Raw genomic sequence first — 21,624 nt, forward strand, 5'->3', positions numbered from 1 at the left:
AGTGGGACGAGTCCTATACATACGGAAAAGAATATTTCATTATGCACAAATTATTAACACATTTAAATAATTTTAAACAAATAATTGTTTAATGACTAAATTTTATAATATTTATTCATTAAACAATAATGAAAAATATTATAAAAAGACATTGGTGCGCATCAGCTGAAGATCATTAGCCTAAACAAGCTTCTGCTACAAATTCGAGTCATTCTAGGTGACATTTCAGCACTTGACAAACGGATAGCGACTCGTTAGTAGCACTTAAACCCAGCTGCGAGCGATCATTTTAAGTAGCTCGTAGAAAGCGCTCTTAAGAGCTAAGTTCAATCGTTATAGGAAAACCCAGCCCAGGACCACCCCCGACAACAAAATGCGCCGCAAAGTCAACCAAAACAACTGCAAAATTCACCCGCAGCCCACGGACCCAAAAGCCACAGAGAGTAATAGCTTTGAGCTGTTAAAAGCAGAACAGACCTGAAAGGAAGGATTGTAAATGGTGGATATAATATTAACATGTCGTTTGCGGTCGGGATTGGGGTGGAGTGGCGCAGGCAGACCGCCGGTCTGGGGGCCGGGACCGTTTTGACTTCGTTCCGTGCACGCTAGGGCAGCTGCTTTTGTAGGCGGTCTTGTGCTTGTTTGTGTCCGTGCTCGGTCTGGAGCAGTTGGATGTTTCTGGTGGCAGCGCGGTTTGTGAGTGCATTCCGGCCACGGTCTGTGTGTCAAGTGCATGTGGTCGGGTGGTTCAATTGGTGCAGCTGTCAAATAAGGCTCATGTTTTTGCTAATTACTGCAAGTTACATCCAACATTATCGGTGCACCCGTTTGCTTTATTTTAGCTGCGTCACCTTAGCAGCTCCACTCCATCCAGCTTGTGGCTCGCTGACGCTCGGCAAATGTTCGTTGAAGAGACACAGATGTTTTAAGAATAAAACCGCTTCATGCAGTGTTTTTAACGATTTAATGGCCAGGTCCGTATGTTTTGGACATGACCTCGGTGTTAATTCGTCTCCCGGTAGAAACCTCCCAAACCAAAAACACTGAGCACCAACCGGAGGCAACGCCCAGTTGCAAACACACACTACATTAGCTGCACGCCGCTTGCTAGCTATGTTGTTTCCAACACGGATTTGTTGTTCGCAGAAGCAATTTCATGGAGGTGTGGTAGACTTGCATGCGGTTGGCCGGCTGAATTGTCAGGCGCTGATGATGGCTTGGGCGAGGGCTTGTTCTGGTTTGCGTTGCTGCTGCATATTTGCCGTGCTGTACTAAATGCTTTAATATCATTAATACAATGTGTCGGTGGCCCGGTCTGGCCGCCTTTCGGCGCTGTGGCGCCGGCGGCGGTGGGTGGCAGCGAGCCCAGCTTTTATTTTGAGGGGAGCTTGTTGAGGGGGCGTGGCATCAATTTGAAGCAATACTCCTGATTGGCTGACAACACGCGTGGATCGTAGTGACAAACTCTGCGGAAAGATAGTGCCAAAAAGATCTGTAGACTTGTGCAAAAGGATCCGTGAATGCCCTGTTATCTGCAAACACAGATTCAACACTTGCATTCTGAACTTTGCACAGAATGTGTAAGAATGTCTTTTTACAATGGTTGGAAAATACAACTTAGACTGTGTTTGTTTGCAAATTTGTGAGGAGGGCATTTGTAGATTTTTTTAATGGAAAACAGCGAAACGGTTGTGCCAAAATTCTGAAAACAAATGCAACACAATCTACAAACAAATAATGACCCTCATGCGCAGACAAATCACTTTGCATTCATTTAAATTCTGGTTGTCAAGTACAAGTCGATGATTTCTATTTGTGAATCATAAAGAGTTGGTTTACGGATTTTAAATCTATTTGTAAATCGCATTTTATATTTGTATGTCATGAAGAGTCTGTTCGTGGATTTTTATATATTTGTAGATCTCGTTTTACATTTGCGGATCATGAGGAGTTTGTTTGCAGATTTAGAACCCATTTACAGATTTGTTTCGTGTTTACAAATTGTAGTCTCTTCATTTTCAACGATTATGGCATTATTTTGTCACAAAAGCGAAACAACAGCGTCAGAACCCTGAAAACAAACGTGACACAATCCACAAATAGAAAACGATTTTCGTCTGCAAAAAAGTCACTCTACATTCATTCAAACCCTGGTCCTCAAATACAAGTCACTGATTTCTTTCTGCAAATCATGCCCTATATCTGTGGATCACAAAGACAATTCGCAGATCTTGTTTTACATTTGTGGACCAAGAGGAACGTGTGTGTGGATTTTTAATTTATTTGTAGATTGGGTTTTGTGTTTACAAGTTGTAATATCTATTTGTGACTTTTAGTCTGTCCATTTTCAATAATATTGGCATCATATTACCCCCATAGAAGGGCTTGAGAATATACACACTTGTTCAATTAATGTAAGGCATAATTTAATTTAGTTTAAAACTTTGCATAGAATATATTTTTCTAAGGTGAAACTGCACAGCATTTTCCAGAGGTTTCACCACTCTGCCAGATGTAAAGTAGCAGAAGGTACTTTGACCCACACATGGCTGTGCCCTAAATTACAGGATTATTGGGAAAGCATATTTAAATGTTTTTCTAAAGCATTTATAAAAAATCTTGAACCATGTCCACTATTGGCTATTCTTGGGATATCTAGCAATTCTCTGGAAATGCCTGATATACATAAAAGACAAGCTCTTTTATTTGGTATGACAATTGCTAAGAGGCTGATTTTAAGAATGTGGAAGCATGAATCTGTGCCTAAGTTTGAAATGTGGGGTAGAGATTGTGTTAACATGCTTGCATTAGAGAGATACATTAATAATGATAAACCTGAGGTATTTGATAAAGTCTAGGGACAGATTTTAGAAAATCTTCAGATAAATGATATAGTAAATTCATAGCAAATAACCCCTGTTGATGTCAAAGTTATTAGTATGGAGTAATCTCTTTGTACATATTGGTAATCTGTGTAAAGTAGTGTCCAAAGTTTTATTAGGCAGCTGGCATAGTCAGAAGAATGCATTTTATTTTTCTTGTTATAATGTATTAATCATAAGGTTAAAAGTGCAATTTGTAAAATATTTGCAGTAAAATATCCAAAAACCACTAGGCCAGTGTTATATATTTTGTCCAACTGATTACTATCAATATCTGTAATGTTTTCAACTACATGTAAATCGTGAGAAAATTGCCATTCAAAAAATGGACACGGGGCAGCCCAGTCTCCTTTCAATGACGTTAATATCCAAATGACCCTTTGTTACCCCCTTTACTGATGTAAAAACCACATAACAACAGTATTGTGGACAAATATGCGGAAGTATGCGTTAGCGCCTGTCAGGCTACGCGCTTGTTTATGGACTAAGATTACTCTTTACCGTCTGCCGCTGGTTGTGTCAGCAAAGACAGCTCCCGTAAGCGTACGGGCCAACCAAACGACCCAAGACGAGTTTGGAACAAGACGAGAGAAAGAATGAGGATCAATAGAGGGTTTTCACCGACGTCACGATCTGGGGGGTAACCCGGATGCGCGGCCATTGTGGAGGCACTCGGTGTAAAGAACTGAACAGAGTACAATGGATTATTGTGCGCTTTGAAAGCTTTAAACAACAGAAAACGCGTCCAAGATACAAAGGCATATAGGGAAGGACTTGGAGCACAAGAAAAGGCACGATAATTCAAGAAATTACAATTTATAGGCGGTGCAGATACGAGTTAGCTCCCTCTTCTTGGATCCGTGACGACCCGGCGATTCTTTCTTCAGTTGCATATCCCAATATAAGTTATATGTGATAAATATATAACATTTATTTATTTATATAAATATGTCAGCTTTATTTATATAGCAAATTTAAAATAGCCAGTGTCCTACCAAAGTGCTTTACAGTAAAATAAGCACACAGTAAAACAATAAAAGCAATAATTGTTTTTACCATTTACTATTAAAAATATTATTTTCATTACAATAGAAAATTTGTTGTGAGCAATTAAGCACACTGGCATTAAGGCATTGCAACGCAATTTTAGTTTTGTTTAAGTAGATTTTGTGCAAACACTAAAAGTACATATTAAATACTCTTTAAATAAGGCACAACAATTAGAAGCATACTTGTTTTATACTTTATGTACTTCAATCATATTTCTATTATACAATACTACTCTTTTTCTTGAGCTTTGCCAACCACAAGCGCCTCCTCTGATAACTTCTTGCATCCCTTTCCCTGGTTTTTAATAACTTTTAAAAGTCGATAATATTCCAAACGTTTTTCTCAAACTGTCCTAATGGTACAATCTCAAACACGGCAATAATTAGCCATTTTCCTTGACGACGTTCGGGATATAGGGAATGTGGAGTTGACGTCACGCGCTGTTGCATTATGGGTAATCCGCCATATTTGCAGGATCGCGTCCTGTCCCGCTGTATTTGAGTTCATGTGTTGGAGGTTGTTTTTGTATTTTCTGTCGAGATTTTAATAAACTTCAATATGTTTGGTCAGTACTGCTCGATCAAGCAGATCACGCGATTGCTCAGGAAGGAAACTGGACAACGGAATACGTTTTTTCAGCTTTTATTCGTGGAAAAAACAAGGGAAGTCGGTGCAGGAGCTGACGAAAAGACGCCGGATCGCGTGGTTTGCCTGCTGCAATTAGGAGAAAAACGTCTACTTTTCAAAAAAAAATCCTACATCAGCGAGAGTGTGTTCGCTGCATTTTCAGTCATTCAGTAATTTGTGATTAATAAAAGCAGAACCACTTAAATTGTCTTGTTTTTATGCTAACACTGTAAAACTAACTTGTAAATGTAAGTTATTGATTGATTCATTCATTCATTTCTGATCAACATAACCACATGAGTTATAAAAGTAAATATTTAGACCATTTTGAAGATTGTAACAAATATTTTTTTATTAAATGCAACTGCTCAAACCCACTGCTTGTGAGTCTTTAAATAACATAACGTTAGCTAAATATTTAGCATTTTGTTTGTTTTAATAACTTGGCCAAAACAGAAGTGCCATTATGAACATGTGTTGATTCATCGCACAGAATACAACGGAGAAAGTCTTTTATAGAAGCATTAAGATACGTAGGTATTAACACATTGTCAGTAAATAGCTGGTTTGCCAACCGTCATAAGACTTCAAAAGAAGAAATGTCATCTTACTATAAGTTTGAAGGGATTTATAGCTCTTAAACTCCTGCAAAGTGTAAATAAAGTCCTGCAAAAACAAGGTAATTGGCCAGATATGTAAGCGGAGGTAGTGCGTCTGGAGCCGTAATCCAGTCTTGGGCTGCTAAATTATGGATCTATGTTGTTTAATTGTCCAAATAAAGTTTTTTGGCAGTAGCATTTAGTTTCTCCCGATAGGGTCCCTTCTCTTTTTCTTTCAACTTCTCGATTTCTTCCGTTCTTCTTCAATTTTACCTAGTTTTTAACTGAACACACGCACAATTAAATGGCATAGCGGTTGGCGGTGCCTCTAAACATGGCGCCCGCGTCCCATAATGCAACACTGCGGTGACGTACATTAACATTCAGTGCCTGTGCTCTGTTGTAATGCGGAGTGCCTCCATTTTGGAGAACTTTTAGTAAATATATTAAATGATTTGTTGGAGGAAATGTCAACACTGTGGCCCTGTGACACTTTCAACATTGTTTTGTTTGTTTGCTAACATAGCAACAATGACTCAGAACAGTTCTCAGAATCAGTTTTTGCAATTTCGTTTAGTGGCACATTACACACTACACGACACCACAAACAAAACATTTTGTTAATAATAAACTGGATTTATTGCAGAGTGGCAAGGATCACAATTACCAGCAATCTGACACAAAATTGTCCTATTAAAGCAAAATATTTACTCACAATTGAGCACACAGTCAATATAAATGTATAGTTTTAAACTGGCAAGAATGTGAGAGGCGTTCCTTTTCTCTCCTCTTCTGGTCCTAGGTATTGTGCAAGAAATGAGCGTACTTCTGGACTGAACAGATTTGTGTGATAATCTCTAGTATGTGGTTTAGAAAGAACATTGTCCTTATTTTCATTGCACATCTCCTTTGAACCCCAGCTTACGACACCAACCTATGAAAGATTATTTTAATGTAAAAAATGCTGCTGAAATTAGAACAAAGTATGCATGGGCGTCAGAAGCAGAAAATGTAGGTGGATCCAAAATATTTACTGGAGCAGATGCCATTTTCTGTTGGTATTCTGGTGCCTTTTAATTAAACAATTGCTTTTATAGCCTAAAAACTCTTAATGAGGCAAGTGGAATGGATTTGAGGAACCAGCAGTGTGGAAGTCAAGGCTGTAACTAAAATGCGGAATGGAGTTTAATTTATTAGGGCATTGTTCTACTGGAATGGATTTGACTGACGGCGCTCTGACAAGTGAATAGACATATGTGCTAAATTAGGAAAAAAGTGAGTGGGTCCAATATCATTGGTCTTAAAGTGGGTGGGTCTTGTCCCACCCACGTATAATGGTCCGACGCCCATGAATATATGGTATACAGTACCATTAGATTTGTTATTTTTATAATTGATAGTGATCATAATTTCATAAATAATTTCTCAGTCTCTTTATTAGAATACAACCAGAAAATTTTATTAAAAACAGTAAAAAAGTATAAGCTGAGGTGTCAAGTATTTAGGGTAAACTCCCCTTCCACTTGAGCAATAGCAGCCAGCTGCAGGATCTCTTAAACCTAAATGAAATTAAATCCTAATTTCTAATTCTAATCGAATGACTTCAGGACTTCAGTCTCCTAAAAAAAGCTCAAGATGTGTTTAGTGCCAAGAGATGTCACACTAAATACTGACTGAAGAAGACATTTAGTTCTGAATTTATTTTTTTTTAATTTTGTGTACACATTTGCTGTATTTTCTGTTTGTATCTTAAAAAATAAATAAATATGGATGGACATTAAAACTTTGCTAAAACAACAAAACTGGTAATGGTGGCCTAATGGTGCATTCACACCAGCCACAGTAGAGGTGGCAAAAACACCCTATTAGGGCGTAGTTGGACGCTTCAAAATTTGAGTTTAATCGCTTCATTCGCGTGTGAAATTCTAGTCATTCAAGACATTCACACGTAAATTCGCGTCATGGGAGGGGCTTCTGTGACTCCGCTGAGACTCCGCTCACTTCCTGTAATCACGTCACTACTACAGCAAGGTCCTGATTGGTTAACGCGGTGCGGAAATCCGCCGGATTTCAGATTTTTCAACTTACGCGTTTCCCGCGGCAACGCTCAATTCGCTCGCTCCCGCTCCCTCCTGTAATCACGTCACTACTACAGCACGGTCCTGATTGGTTAACGCGATGCGGAAATCTGCCAAAGTTCAGATTTTTCAACTCGCACGTTTCCCATGGCAACGCTCAATTCGCTCGCTGCCGCTCGCTTCCTGTAATCATGTCACTACTACAGCAAGGTCCTGATTGGTTAAAGGAACACGCTCACATTTGGGGAATTCAGCTTATTCACCATATCCCCCAGAGTTAGATAAGTCCATACATACCTTTCTCATCTCCGTGCGTGCTGTAACTGTCTGTCTGACGCAGCCCCCGCCAGCTTAGCTTAGCACAAAGACTGGAAGTGAATGGCTCCAGCCAGCACACTGCTCCCAATAAGTGACAAAATAATGCAAACATTTTCCTATTTAGGTGCTGTGATTTGTATAGTCACAGTGTATACAAATAACAAGGTGATATGAGACACAGACATCTTTTAACAGTATATATACTGGGAACTATATTTTCAGAAGGTGAAGCACTGCTACTGGGCGGAGTGATTTGCTCGAGTCGCAGCACCTGAGAAGCCCCCTGGTGAGGAGCAGAGAGTTCGGTCAGAGTTGTGCAAATCACTCCAACCAGTAGCAGTGCTTCGCCTTCTGAGAATATAGTTCCCAGTATGTATACTGTTAAAAGATAGCTGTGTCTCATATGACTTTGTTATTTGTACACGGTGTGATTATACAAATCACAACACATAAATATGAAAATGTTCGCGTTATTTTGTCACTTATTGGGAGCAGTTTGCTAGCTGGAGCCATTCTCTTCCAGTCTTTGTGCTAAGCTAAGCTAGCAGGGGCTGCGTCAGACAGAGTTACAGCACGCACGGAGATGAGAAAGGTATGTATGGACTTATCTAACTCTGGGGGATACGGTGAATAAGCTAAATTCCCAAAATCTGGGCATGTTCCTTTAACACGGCGCGGAAATCCGCCGAAGTTCAGATTTCTCAACTCGCGCATTTCTCATGGCAACGCTCAATTCGCTCGCTACCGCTCGCTTCCTGTAATCACGTCACTACTACAGCAAGGTCCTGATTTGTTAACGCGGTGCGGAAATCTGCCGAAGTTCAGATTTTTCAACTCGCGCGTTTCCCGTGGCAACGCTCATTTCCTACCGCGCCGTGGGATGCCTAATCGCATCTGTGCATTGACTTAACATGTAAATCACTCGTGCTTGCTGCCTCTACCTCGTCTGGTGTGAACCCTGTATAAGACTTTTGCACAATATTGTATATAGACTTTTTGCATTTTGGCGCCAACAGAATAAACAAACGGCTTTTGTGGCCCAAACTCAACTTCTGGTAGACCTCTCCAAAGAATTAATAATAACAAAGTCCCTCTAAAGGGGGTCGCACACGCAGCTCAGCGCAGCGCTGTGCCATTCTAAAAAAATCGAACACATTGTTTTCTATGAGTATACGCACACCGGCGCTGACAGGTGGCGCCTGTCTGCGGCCCCCAGTTACGACTCAGGAAGTTGCTCAAATCCCTGTCGCGCAACAAAGCACCACTCACATAGTTAAACATTAAATAACATCATATTTGTCCCAAATCATTAACGATTAACATTGGCTGCTAACGTATATTTTGCATTTCGAAGTAGACGCTATCTGACTAAGCTAGCGCTATTTAATGTGCACTTCCGGTGTACGATACCTCCGAGTTGTCCTTGACGCGACTCGCCACATCGCTGTGCACGTGGTGTGTGACCCCCTTAACAAGTGAAATATATAACCTAATAATAATTAATAAAGTAAAGTAAGCTGAAGTTAATCTCAGGCCAGGCACGAAACCGGGGCAAAGCGTGTGTTCGTCCGATGAAACCGTCTATACAGTACTTCATATTAGATGACTTGTCAGATTAATACTGCTAATGTCAATCAGCTGACAACAATAGATCAGTGATTTAAAATCTCACCTGAATTACTCGATTATTTTTATGCAGGTAAGTGGCCCCACCAGAGTCACCTGTTACAAAATGAGATGCAGAACAATGTAAATGCTTTAATATATAGTTCATCAAACACTATTACCAGCAACTGCATGCCAATTATGCTTTTTATGTTATTATAACTCAAAATGATCAAAACTGAAACATACCTTTGCAAGCAATGTTATCAGTGGTTGTTGTAGTTGTACCACCACTGCACAAGAAATTGTCTGTAACTATGTCTTTTGCATTTAGTGTTGCATTTGTTGAATCCTTGAGGAGATCTGCTTTCTTTGCATCTTCAACACAAGCATCCCGCTAAAGAGAAAGCACATCAATTTGTGTCTTTTCTGTTGTGAAGATGGTTAAGACAAGAGTAAATCTGTTTCGAGATACAGATTGCATGGTCTGTAGAGCGATGATATGTTGTTTGCTAAAAAATTAAATCATTACATTAAAAAACATTACGTTTATTTTGGCTAGAAGTGGGTTACTCAGCTGGACTATATGGGGTCGGTGAAATGATGGCTAGTACTAGCTAGGGTGTGATGGTTTCTATCGTACTGTTAAAAAGAGGAAGAGGAAAACCGATAATACTCGAATGTATTCCTTATGTCTACGTATATGCATTTAAAGTCTCTTTGTATCTTCACATGTCATATAATGTAAATTCTACCATTCCTCTTTGCTTGATCGTGATGGTTCTTATGGCTTTTGGAGTATAATCATTGCTTTTTATTTCTGATGTGAAATTAGCGTTCACAAGATCAGTACCCATTATAATTTCCTCATGTAACAAATGCATGGAGAAAAATGTATGAACTGGATTTTCATGTTTGCATATATTAAAAACATATATGTTATAAACATATAACACACACATATTATACTATTTAATATTTGTTCCTAATATGCACACACAGCATATCTGACAGATATTTTATTTGAAAGAGTTGCTATCTCACCATGTTTTTTGCATGTTACTTCGTGGTCTGCAAGTTTTAAAGCTGCACTGGTTTCAACGGTGCAGGGGATACAGATTGTCCTGTACAGATACACAGAATAATTCATAATTTCTTGAATTTTCTAACATTGTTTTAATTCTTTAAATCATGTTTTGATGAGCTTTGCTCCTCACCGAAGAGCTCGATCCAGTTCAACCGCTTTTGTCAGCTGTATGAGAGCTACATCAAATTCATAATATTCCTGTATTCCAATGTGTCGTTTTGCCGTAATGTTATATAGAGGATGAATCAAGAATCGCTCCACCTTTACAGCTGAAGAGAATAAAGTAAAGCTGTTACAATTTTCTCCATTGTTTATAGATTTGATCAATAAGTAAAAGAAGTGTCAGTTAAGAACACAATATTACAGACAGGTGCCTTTTTAGATCAATGCTGATAGCATCTGGGATGTCTCCAAATTTGAAGCAGTGAGCTGCTGTTAAGATGTAACTCGATGTGACTAATGATCCCATGCAATTTGTCATCCCTGAAGAACGCTACATAAAAAACGAAAACAAAGCAGAAACATGACATACTTTATTCCTGTGATCATACCGAATTCTCTTATGTCGAATTAATTTGTGTCTCTTCCCTACTTCCCACATGATTATATCATAAGTCATAAGATTCCAAAACAGGGTTTAGGTCAATTAAAGCAATAGTTCAGCCAAAAATAAAATTCTGTCATCATTTACTCACCCTCATGTTGTTTTAAACCTATATGAGTTTCTTTATTGTGTTAAACACAATTTTGATAAATGATGATAACTACACAATTGACGGCACCCATTGTATTTTTCCTACCTATTACTTTTATGGTAGGATTCAATGGATACCATCAACTCTGTGCTTACCATCATTTATCAAAATGGTGTTCAGCAGAATAAAGAAACTCATACAGGTTTAAAACAACATGAGGGTGGGTATTTTTGGATATCCCTTTAAGGTTCAAATAAATAAACTGAATGCATCGGCATATATGTAAGGAATAACTGATGACGGGCCGTTGAATTGTTCAAAATGAATGCACACACAAGGTGGTAATGTGGCACGACAGGAAGCAAAGACATTTGACAGGTCAGGTGGGCATTTATCGAAAATAATGTACAGTATACCCGTAGAACATTTCTTAACCAATCAGAATAAAGCATTCAACAGACCACTGATATAAGAAAATATAACATAGCCTTTGATAAAAAAAGTTCTGCTTACTAAAATTTTAATTTGGGCCAACCAGGGAAATGCGTGCCGTCTGTTACTGGTGTAATCATGTTGAATCCCACACAGTTCAACACTAGTGCTATCATCTGTAAAAACAGGTACATAAGTACAATCAACCTCATGACAAACTCAATAAGTTCATTTTCAATGCATAAATTAACAGATTACAGCACACTGTTATTTATTTCTGTGAATCAAAAAAGGAAGCATTGGTTATTTCAGTTCCTTACTCAAAATGCTTACGAAATCTTTAGGATTCCTATATTTATAGTTGTCACATGCAAGGTTTTTCATGCACTCTACAAAGGGCTGGGTTATTTTTTTTACGGGCAATGGGTAAATATTGGACAGAAAACACAGCTGGGTTAAAATTGACCCAATGCTGTGTTGTTTTAACCCAACTGTTGGGTTATTATAATCCATGGTTGCATAACAACAACCCAACATTGGGTAATTTTTTAACCCAGCATGTGTTCTGTCCAATATTTACCCATTATGGGTCAAAAATAACCCACATTAGAGTGTGAGTTTAATGAAATATTATCCATGTGAGTTTCACAGATAAAATAATAGTATGCCAACTGGAACAAAATAAACAAATAAATGATGAGAGAATTTTTATTTTGAGTTTTTACTAAAATCCCCTTATGTAAGACATGATCTCTATATTATATGGAATGATCTCTTTTCAGTATGCATCAATAGACTAATAAGAAGATTAATGCTTATTCAACCTCTATCAATGAAACATGTATTTACATACATGTAGTAGTAACAAAATACCTATCATCTGGTCAAATGTCTCTTGAACTTCTTGCAAGTTTGGAAGATTGAAGAAAAACTTTTCATTATCCCTTTTTGTCACCCAGTCATTTATGTCCTCTTTATTTATATCATTTCCAACTCCAAACACATAAACCTCTGGAAAGACAAAAGGCAGATTCATAGCGATATCAAATCTGGACAGCATTCATTCATTTTACTAGTGGTAAAGACCTAAACAAATACTAACTAAATATTTAAACGCATACAAAATCCACAAAACGAAACACAAAGGTTAACCAAATGTTTCTTACTTCATCAACATGTCAAAAAGATATCACAAAAATCCAAACAATCTGAAATTATAAGATTATTAACATGTTAATAATAAACAATTACTCACCCAGTTTATTATCTCTTGATGGATCTTTTTGGGTGACAAGATGTTTGATATTTTCCACTTTAGGTTTGGGATTACCCCCCATGTTTGCATGACCTATAAAGTAGGATAAAATCTAGATTAATGTGCATGAAAACAAATAAAGTCCACTTTGGATTCCTTTTCTTTGTTTTACCACTACAGCCTCAAATCAGATGTGTTTGTTTTTAGGCCTAACAACTATTTTTTAACATAAAGCTAATGCAGTTTAGAACGAGGCTTTAAAAAAAAAAAAAAGATATCTATATCCCTGCCCCTCTTAAAAATCAGCATTTTGATGTCATTGTGACACTTTTGAAAAAAATTTATTGAACTGATATGAAATTTATTGCAACCAAAAGCTGTGTGCCACATTGTAAACTCATGATTTTTCCTCCATTACAAAAATACACAGTCAACATATTTCTTTTCATTTGTTCTTATAAGACCCTTACAGTAAATTGGTTAATAGCATAATGTCAGTATTCTTTTTACTTAGTACTTTTACTCAAGTGTTTAGGTATAATTTTAGCAAAAATGAAAGTCAGTACCATCAGTGAACATGATGACAATATGTTGAGTCTCAAGGAATCGTGTTTTATTGTTCTGCTTTTCAACTCCCATACTCTCCAAAATGGTGTGAAAGGCTTTGGCAATATTACTCCCTGATCGTTCACCTTTACCTGTTTGTCACAAAAACACTACAATATTAAAATAAACACAACACTGAGCAACAATATGTTACATTGTAAAGCCAAGTAATAGTACACTTATTATATTTAAATTCAGTATAAAGTGAAACAATAAAGAAATTTAAATTGTCCAAATTTTTACTCAACCTCAAGTTACAGTTATATTAAATTTCCCGGCTCTTTGAGTTTTGTAATTGAATAATGTTCATTTTTTAAAGCTCCAAAAAGCTCATCCATACAGTCATTAAATGTCTTCTAAAGGGAAGTGACAAGTCTTTGTAATGTTGGGTCAGAGGTCAGGCGTAAGGCCAGGCAACTCTTTTGTGAAGACGAGTACTGCCGTAATTTATAAATTTGAAATATAAACATTATTTTGTCTCGGAAGACAAATTAATAACAGTATGGGTTCATTTTTGATAAATAAATGCATTTCTTGGAACTTTTAAAATTGGGCACTATCCAACGCCATTATAAAGCTGAAAAGAACAAGTACATTATTTAATATAACTCTAATTATGTTTGGCTGAAATAAGAAAGTCATACACATCTATAGCTTGAGGATAAGTAAAGTGTGGGTTAATTTTATTATAGGGTGAACTATTCATTTAATTAAGATTTTACTTTTTGTTTTAAAAAGTAAAAAATAGTTATTTAGTGTTTAATGGCATGACTAAGTCTCAGCACTCACCCAGACAAATACTTACTTTCATATGTAAAATTGTCCAGCCTTTCAAAAATCTCTAACAGGTTTCTTTCAGAACTAACAGTCTTGTAGTTTCTCATACTGATTATGGGTGTAACATCTGAAGCAAACATCAGGATCTCATAGTTTGGGGAGACCTGATAATAACTAATCTTTTGGAGAGAAAAAATCAGAAAATGTGTAATCAGTTTAAAAATGTTAGATTTCAAGGCAGTTGGATACAGAAAGAGTTAACTTCAGACAGTGGCGGCCGGTGACTTCTTTTTCAAGGGCGCATAATGCGAAGTTCGTCACAACATGTATGTAGCTTGTCATGTGTGTGGTTCATAATTTCAAAATATGGCGTGTCGAGTGATCATATGTGCATCATGTGTCTTGTCGAGGTAGGTGCCTGCTGCAGACACATCTAAGGGGTTTGTGATGAGGGGGACGCTCGCGTTTGGCAGATGCTCACATAATCTCATGCATAATCAGAGTTTAGTGTTAAGGGAGTGTCTTGTGTGAATTTTGTGAACGTGAGCGCGTCTCTTTTATCATTAACGGTTTTGACGCGTGTGCAGAAGGCACTTATTTTGACAAAACACATGATGCACATGGTTTACATGATGCAACAAACACATATTTTAAAAACACGAGCAACACACATGACACTCCAAACACTTATTTTGAATTTGCAACCCTCGGAAGAGCAGTCACGAGCCGCCACTGACTTCAACATTCGTGTTATTTTATTTCCATAATTTGAAAAAAAATGTAGAAAGTAAAACAATATATTGAATAGCCCAGAAGAGTCTTGTGTTGTTTTAAAGAACATTTTTATCATGAAATTGACATTGTGAATTTTTATATAACGAAAGACACCTTTTCTGAATACTCAAAAATATATTTTACCTATACCTTATCTATAAGTGTTTTGATGACTTTCTTTGCTGTGTCAAAATCAGTTTTTTCTATGCTGTCAGATGCATCAAGAGCAATATAGATGTCAAGTTTTCCCCCCTGATCCAATCTTATTTTCTTCCCCTCTTGATCTTTAGACACAAAGTGCATTTTATTTAAATGTGTTGATTGATCACTGCAAGTCACTAGTTTATTAGCACATGTAGTAGCTAGAATTTTTTTTTTTTAAACATGCTTACTAATGATTTTATATAATAAATGTAGGTCAAATATCGGTACCTGTTTCTTCATATTGTTTATAAAACTCCAGGTTTGTCTTCAGAGAACTGCTGAACGATTGTGATGCTTCCTCTGGTGTGTCATATGTAAAATCAGCTGTATTGACACATCAGAAATGTTAAAAGTGCATTATTCATTAAAGCTTTTTATCATTTGCTAAATGTTGTGACTGATATCCAGAGCTGGGTAGTAACAGATTACATGTAATCTGGATTATGTAAGTAGATTCCAAAAATCAAGTACTTGTAATTAGATTGAACTACATTTTAAAATATTCGTAGTCAGACTACTTTTACTTTTTTATGGATTACATGATTACATTTTATTCACACTATGGCAGTATGATGTTCACAATTTACTAACTCTCCTATTTTTTTTTACATTTTTCATAATAAATGTACCTACCGCTTATATACACTTGTTTGAGTTTTTCTGGGAAGAGGGGGAAGGATGTGAAAACGCACAGGAGATAAGCAACGACAAGACAAGATGCAAAAAAGAGCAGCACTCAGCGTTTGATCACTGGATGCAAAGGCGTTGATTTGGGTAGGGACGCTAGGTACATGTCCCTACCAATATCCAGGGAACACGGAATTGTCCCTAGCAATAATTTCGACCAAACAATGAATCTATATGTACATATAACCACTGGTGTCCGTCTGTGACTTTTTTACGTATTACTTTTTTTACGTATTACCCATTTTATTTAACATTTATTTACCCATATATCATTTAAACGAGATTAAAATCTTTTACAACTGCGTTCTGTAAAAATATTGCTACAGGTGGTACACAAACGGTTAATAAATCTCGTTCTCTCCAACAAGTCCCGCCTCTGTAACTCAAGTCACTAATAGGGTTGGCTTTGCCTTTCTTGAGTCCCGCCTCTTTAACCCACATCGCTTTATGATTGGCTTTGTCTTTTTATTTATTTTCCCACCAATGTCAAAATCAAACGTATGCCCTTGACACCATTTCATTTGTAAAGAAACTCGTGGTTTAAAGAAACACTTCAGTTTTAATTGTGAGGTGAAATATTAGATCTAGCAGTGTTGTTGCAGTGAATTTCGTGGAATTCAATATTGTTTTTTGCAATGTTGCTGTTTTGTTTTTAATTTACTAAATATTAAGTAAATATGTTTTAAATAGTTTTAATGTGAATTTGGACTGAACAGCACACTTTTGTTTTATGTCTAAAACAATGTTTGTAAAATAAATGATTGTTAAATAAAATGTAATAATTTTACCCTTTTCTGTCATTATTTTTATACTAATGTTTTTCTGATCTTATGTAACTTAATTAATTTGAGTTAAATCAACTTAAACCATTTAAGGCAATCGGTTTCCTCAAACCATTTGAGTAGCTAGGTTGTGTGAACTTATTCATTTGAGTTAAGTCAACTTAAACCATTTAAGGCAATCAGTTTCCTCAAACCATTTGAGTAGCTATATAGTTGTATGAACTTAATATATTTGAGTAAGGGTAACATTTTTAGTCATATGCACTTATAATTTATAGTTTACAGTACTCATATGTATGAGTTTTTTAAAACTTAAATGGTTTAAGGCAATCGGTTTCCTCTAACGGTTTAAGTTGAGTTAATTTATCAGGTTTTACAGTGCAGAGTAATTTTTTTATTCAGTGTGTTACTATAAGTTGACACTAATAGCAAAGTAAATCAATGTTAGTATTGTGAAGTATTAACTTTCCGTACATTGCACTTCAACAAGGCTCTTGTTGGTGAAACAGAATTGAATATATTTCCACTCTTTATATATTTGAAATTAAATAACATTTGTCAAAAGTAATCTAAATGTAATCCAAAAGTAGTCACATTACGTTACCAACCAACGATGTGTAATCTAAGGGATTATATTACTGACTACAAATTTTGTCATGTAATTCGTAATCAGTAACGGATTACAATTTATAAGTAATCTACCCAGCTCTGCTGATATCTTTATTTAAGAACAGTACGTTCATCCACATAAGTTTGTAACCGATAATAGGCAAGAAAGCTTACCGTAACATTGCGGTTCTGTCCCTGACCATTGGCCGCCTTCCTGGCAGATTCGCTCACTGGAACCAATCAGAGTCAGTTTACTGTCACAGCGGTACGTGACTTTGTCATCAATATTGAACTCTTGGCCTGTTCTTTGGGTACCAGGAGGAACGCCCGGATCAGGACAGTGATCAGCTGTGAGTGAAATTGACAAAGACGCATGTAGGTGTGATATAAAGGTCAAGGAAGCACTAATAGTTTGTTATGAGGTGCATTATTTCTAAATCCCAAAATTCTGTTTAATGAAATTTGTCAAGGTCTCACATGACATCAAATGCAAACAGACTAGAAAATACATCAGTACAAACCTTCCAGTACCTCCACTGAATTCTATATGATTTTAGTATTCACATTCTTGAGTTAGTTGTTACTTAAATATGTTAATTTACAAATTCTTAAAAAGGAGCACTTACAGTCACGTCCACAAACAGGTGTGTCTCCACTCCACTTCCCATTAGATTTGCAAATACGGCTTTTTGACCCACGGAATGTAAAATCGGAATGGCACGTGTAAGTGGTCGTGTCATTGACAAAGTATCTATCTTTATATGGAGCTATCTCTCCGTTCTCCAAAACACGAGGATTAGGACACATGATCTCTAAGATACAAACATGCATGAAAACAGAAAGAGTTTCTCGGAAGCAAAATTGATTTCTAATACGATGCGAAACAATGTTTCTAATAGTTTGTCTTACTTTTGCACTCTGCCGGTTTTTTTGTGGTTGCTGGTGGATTCCATTTTGTATTTTGACAAACACGTGTCTTTTCACTTGGGTAAAAGCCTTTTGGACATCTGTATTTTAGAATACTTCCATTAGAGTAATCATTAGAAAGAACAAAGCTCCCTCCAGTAATAGACAGATTCTCTGTGGGACAAGACCCGAGTTCTGTGGAAGATGGAGCACCTAAGGAACAAAGAGCCATAGCAAATCACATACAAATATAAAAACAGTAAAATTTCAGTTAAAAATAGTCATGAGGTGTCAGTTCATGCATCTTCAACAAGCTTACATACAAATAAAAAAACACTTCATTAACAACAACACTGAATTTTAGACAGCATATAAGGAGGATTATTTCTGTGTATGGAATGCTATTGGTGAAGACACAAATCAAAGCCACCGTTGACCCTAAACTGCATCTTAAAGATTCTTTTCTGAAGACCTACCTGTGATCAGAGGACAAATCAAAGCAAGCATTAACCAGTTCAGCCACCGCTTACACGCCATCATGCTTCTCCAAGTCTTTTGAGATCAAATACAAATAATCAAATGGACAGGGGGATGTTTTTATAGTGGGGTCACCCAGATTATGTTGTGGACATTCCATAGACAATGTTTAACCTCAAGTCAAATAAAGAGGGTCAATGTTCAAATAAAAACAATCAATTTCCCGGCACACGCTGCAAAGTCATCAATGCATAAATATGCAATGCAAAAAAATCAGGAATAATCACTGTAAACTTTAAATAAATGATGCGTTGGTACAGTATATGGTTGAGTTAAATATGGACAACAACGAACATTGGATTTAAATTAAACTAGAAAATGTTCATATGTAGACACAACCCAGAGTTTTGATTGTGTTTTTTAAGAAACATGGAAAACATCCGAATCATGTCCATATGCATCTGAATATTTTTATGTTAAACACCACAATAATTTTGATCTTTGGGTCAAACTTGTTCCTAATCTCATCATTAGATTGTTAGACTTTAGCCTGGATTTCACAGACTGTAGGAAATAATTTAAAATCATGTACTGTTAATTTTCTCCCAAGACAATATTAATATGGACTTTTCAGTAACCCTAAAGCACACCGCAATGCAGTAAAAACTCTAAATATAGGTACAACAGAATTAAAATAAAAACTCGCTTATGTTAATACAACATATTGTTGCTTATTTTTATAGTTTTGTTTTGAGTGCAGTGTCACATTTTGTAGAGGATAGGAATAGAGCTGTGGACAAACTCATCTTTGGAACCAATCAATAAATTTGTTATTGACTTTGTGGATGATCTCAATAAACACATGGCTTGTTTCCTGGTAACTCTTTTAACACAAAGAAAGAGAAACACATTTTATTTTTGGTAAATTTTTTTTATAGTAGACCATAAGCAGGCTAAAGCATGCACATCAATCTAAATTGGGTGCTCGACAAAAAAGACGTAATTACTTTGTTATACTAAGTCAGCAACACCAAAGCTCCAAAAGCATCAAAAATACCCACCGTTCAAAACTAGTGCATGGCAACAAGGCTACGTTTCGAGCACGCAGGCTCTTCATCAGACGATGAAGAGCCTGTTATTTTTGATAACCTTGATGCCATGCACTAGTTTTAAACAATAAATATTTTTGATACTTTTGGAGCTTTGGTGTTGCCGACTTTGCATTGTTATAGTAGACCAACAATGTCTTTATAGGGTCTAAAGCTATTTCATGCATTCTGACTTATTAACACTGTTAAAAAGATGGATTCCTCATGCTAAACATAGGCAAAGTGTCAAAAAAGCACCTGGGTATATGACAGAGTATTTCTGTGTCGAATGCACAGGTTCGTACAATTTTTGGAAAGTTTTTTTTAACATGAAAGATCTGTATGCAACAATCCTGCTTTATTTCTTTTATAGGCAATTTCAGTGCTGGAAGTACAGTGGAAGTCCTTATATGGGCACTTTAACCAGAATAGTGCACACACGCACACACTAACTAAGAGATGACAAGAAATCAACATCACCAGCAGTTGGCGGCTGGTGACTTCTTTAGGGGCGAGAATTTAAAATATGTGTTTGGAGTCTCGTGTGTGTTGCTTGTCACTCCAAAATATGTGTTTGTTACGTCATGTGTACCATGTGCATCAAGCGTCCCGCCAAAATAACTGGCCGCTGCACACGCGTCGAAACGTTTTTTTGATAAAAGAGATGCTCACGTTCACAAAATACTAGCAAGACACTCATTTAACACTAAACTCTGATTACACATGAGATTAAGTGAGTAGCTGGCAATTGCGAGCGTCACTTTTATCATAAACCCTGTAGACGCATCTGCAGCAGGCACTTATTTTGACGAGACGCATGATGATGAACATAGGATAACTTGAAATGAAGAGCCACACACGAGACAGGCTAAATGCATGTTGTGACAAGCTTCGCATTGTGAGCTCTCGAAAAAGCATCTTAATTTAATAATTTTGAGATACTGAAAACAAGACAAAAATACTAAGTAAGAAAGTCATTTTTTGCGGTGTGTTGTAACAAGTGTGATGATGTTTGTGAGGGAGATTAAAGCTTGTTCAGCTTCTTAAAGAACCCAGCATTATGTAAACAATGGACAGAGTTTGTTTATCCGGTAGCAGTGAAGTTATGCGTGTGTGTTTGTTTAAAGCTGGACTTCATTGAAATGGGGCAGTCCCAACCAGGTCATTAGTCATAGGTGGTTAAAGGTGCTGTGTGTAATTTTTAGAAGGATCTCTTAACAGAAATGCAAAATAATATACAAAACTATATTATCAGGGGTGTATAAAGACCGTTTTATAATGAACCAATATGTTTTATTACCTTAGAATGAGACGTTTCTAATCTATACACCGAGGGTCCCCTTACATGGAAGTCGCCATTTTGTGCCGCCATGTTTGTACAGAAGCCCTTAGCGAACAAACTTTTTTTACTAAGTTGTCTCAGAGGATGACATGTTTGTCCGGTGGCGGCTACCGTAGCTTCTCTATGCGTTTCAAAAGTGAGGGGTGAGCAGTGGACTGAACTGTTGGTTGCAATTCACAACCTCACCAATAGATGCCGCTAAAATTTACACACTGCACCTTTAAGTAAAACTGCATCAGATGTCTGTGTTTTGTTGGAAATCGGCACATATAAAGTGCATATAATGTAAACAATATGAACATGTAGGGAATCATAAATTGTTCAAAGTGCGATGTTTTGTGTGTGTTGCCTGCTTATGAATCACTCCACCCACAGTATGCCTCGAGCGGTCGGGTTTATTCGAAAAAAATTGGTAAAGCTGATCTGTCATTTATAAATCTGATAAAGCTTAAGACTCTTTGGAGATATGAAGGATGCAAAACTACTGTATAGGTACTCAACATTAACATGAGCAGAAACACTGTGTGTTATGTGACCTTTAATTGTATATAGTATTAAAAATATACCTAAAGTTATTTTGAAAAAACTATATTTCACAAGATTTTAAACACTAAAATTCTAAGTAATGTTAAACCATGGTAAAAGTATGCCATCAGCATCTTTTGACTAGCATCTTATGGCTATTGATGTTATTTATCATCTAACAATTAAACATTAACTTATTTAAAATACGTCAAACTACTT

General features: G+C 36.7%; 1 protein-coding gene across 1 annotated transcript; it reads right to left on the minus strand.

Moving 5' to 3' along the window:
* Window positions 1–5,712: 5,712 nt before the first annotated feature.
* Window positions 5,713–18,605, minus strand: LOC129423417 (complement factor B). Its single transcript, XM_073871205.1, has 18 exons — window positions 18,450–18,605; window positions 17,977–18,186; window positions 17,694–17,879; window positions 17,242–17,415; window positions 15,218–15,313; window positions 14,936–15,069; window positions 14,040–14,190; window positions 13,195–13,326; window positions 12,629–12,721; window positions 12,247–12,384; window positions 11,455–11,549; window positions 10,607–10,739; window positions 10,377–10,509; window positions 10,204–10,283; window positions 9,915–10,027; window positions 9,409–9,556; window positions 9,227–9,276; window positions 5,713–6,092 (listed from the first exon to the last, which is right to left on the minus strand). The coding sequence occupies exons 1-18, from the start codon at window positions 18,511–18,513 to the stop codon at window positions 5,907–5,909; spliced, it is 2,316 nt and encodes a 771-aa protein (XP_073727306.1). The 5' UTR covers window positions 18,514–18,605; the 3' UTR covers window positions 5,713–5,906.
* Between the last annotated feature and the right edge of the window lie 3,019 nt (window positions 18,606–21,624).

The sequence above is a fragment of the Misgurnus anguillicaudatus genome, chromosome 9 (genome assembly GCF_027580225.2).
Source record: "Misgurnus anguillicaudatus chromosome 9, ASM2758022v2, whole genome shotgun sequence".
NCBI classification, from domain to species: Eukaryota; Metazoa; Chordata; class Actinopteri; order Cypriniformes; family Cobitidae; genus Misgurnus; species Misgurnus anguillicaudatus.